Source organism: Clupea harengus, chromosome 6, assembly GCF_900700415.2.
Source record: "Clupea harengus chromosome 6, Ch_v2.0.2, whole genome shotgun sequence".
Taxonomy (NCBI): Eukaryota; Metazoa; Chordata; class Actinopteri; order Clupeiformes; family Clupeidae; genus Clupea; species Clupea harengus.
The window spans coordinates 9551258-9553345 of NC_045157.1; the positions used below are offsets into that span (position 1 = coordinate 9551258).

Genomic DNA, 2088 nt, shown 5'->3' on the forward strand with positions numbered 1-2088 from the left:
CAAAGAAAAACTCACTGCGGGAGGTCATAGGCACAACCAAATGATTCCGGAAAGCGCACATCACAAGCCAAGTGCACAACAGGCAAACGGCGAAAGGAAGGATTCAGAGTGTGGAGAAGAGATGAGGTAGAAAGAGAGAGGAAGAGAGAGACAGGTGAACGAGAGAATGAAGAAGAAAGAAACAGGGAGAGAGAGAAAGAAAAGAGAGAGAGAGAGAGAGAGAAAGCGAGGGAGAGCGGGAGAGAGAGTGAGAAAATGACTCACTTGAGGGTTCCACGTAGAGCCTTAGACAGCAACTGGCCTAGTGTTGCAGAACCAGAGGAGGAATTTGGAGACAGAGGAGCAACCACTGGAGAAGGAGAAGAACGAAGGAAAAAGAGGAGAAAAAGGGATGAGAGTCAGGGAGAAAGGAAGGGAGAGAAGGAGAGAGGGAGAAAAGGAGGGAGAGGAAACAAGAGAGGGAGAGAAGGAGAAAACGTAAGATTAGGAACAGCAGGTTAAAGACACTGAGCCACTTTAACATGGCCATGATTAGAGAGGAGTCAGTCATTGTGCAAAAGCGCTTGATGATCAGGCTTTTATCGGTGATTCAGACATCAAACAAGCAGGCAGAGACTGAGGGGTGAGGAGGGCAAATCAATGAAGAGGACAGCTGGATTAAGGGAAGAACTGGATTAAGGAAATGAAGGAAGGGATTAACACGCCGCTGCTACTCACTTTAATCCACCTGAATGCAATCTTTGGGGAAGGCAGCTCATTCAGATGGGACCGCAGAAAGAGCCCTTGTGGATTTAATCTCCCGTCATATGTGATGCAAATACACAGTTTGGCAGAAATAGCTTATTAAAATGACAACATTTATGATTTGATAGCAGCCCTGAGAAGCAAACAGTCAGTGTGGAGGAGACAAGCATCGCCCCTGTGTCTCTTATCAGTCATTGTGGAGGAGACAAGCATCGCCCGCCTGTCTCCTAGCAATCAGTGTAGAGAAGATGAGCATCGCCCCCCTGTCTCTTAGCAGTCAGTGTGGAGGAGACGAGCATCGCCCCCCCTGTCTCTTAGCAGTCAGTGAAGAGGAGACGAGCATCGCCCGCCAGTCTCCTAGCAGTAATTGTGGAGGAGACAAGCCTCGCCTGCCCGTCTCATAGCATTGTGCTACATGACCATGATGAACACTGCAGTGAATGGCCATCCTGTGGCTCAGACACAAGTACTGAAATGTACTCTATCAGAGGCCATGCTGAGAGCTGTGTGTTTGTGTGTGTGTTTGTGTGTGTGTGTGTGTGTGTGTCTGTGTGTGTGTGTGTGTGTGTGTGTGTGTGTGTGTGTGTGTGTGTGTGTGTGTGTGTGCAGTGGACACTGAAAGCAATGAGGGAGAATGAGAGCAGCTTTCGGCTGCTCATTTCACTCATTCACAGTGTTTGACGTGACGCTCAAAGGAGAAGCACACTGCCCTGGATGTCTGGACGCCCTGGAGTCGCAGCGGCTCAAAGGAGAAGCCAGCGCCACACAAGGAGAACGGTCCGTCACACAAGAGAACCTTCTGCCACAAAAGAGAACCGGAACTAAAGATCAGAGAGATCCCTCAGGCAACAGGGAGGCACACACACCCGTCTGCTCTGTGAGGAATTGTCTCTGTTACTGAAGACCTGTCAAAGGGAAGCTATGAATGGACCAGCTGTTTCAGGGGAAGCTACGTGTAGATACATAGGGACGGTGTTCTGGCCATCCTGTTCCCCGTGACCTTCAGGGCATCAGGGAAAGCTACATTCCTCACTCCAACTGGCCCGTATAAATCAGAGAGTAACGGCCTCTTTGCGTCCCAAAGGAAGCTCAATCTCCCCAAAATGTGTCGAGTCCCGCCCAGAGGCTCAACCCTGGCTTTGAAGTGAAGGCGTTTGACCTCATGTCAACTTTCTCTCATTAACTTAATCTACTAAATCAAATTCAGTCATTCCAACAACTCCTTTGAAATGACAACTTCTAACTTCTAACTTGTTAACTGTCTTAAGATAAGTACATAGTGAGCAGTCATGAACTAGTGTAGGCCCCGACTGATGTGTGTCTAGGTCATGCCCTGTCACCTCT

At 48.9% G+C, this 2088-nt stretch overlaps 1 protein-coding gene across 1 annotated transcript in view; it reads right to left on the bottom strand.

The window, feature by feature from the left end:
- Positions 1–262: 262 nt before the first annotated feature.
- The window catches only part of LOC116220763 (5-hydroxytryptamine receptor 4-like), a 35672-nt gene continuing 33846 nt past the window's right edge, over positions 263–2088 (bottom strand). The window contains 1 exon segment of the mRNA XM_031568941.1: positions 263–349. Within this exon segment, the coding sequence (XP_031424801.1) occupies positions 286–349 (64 nt within the window). The 3' untranslated portion in view covers positions 263–285.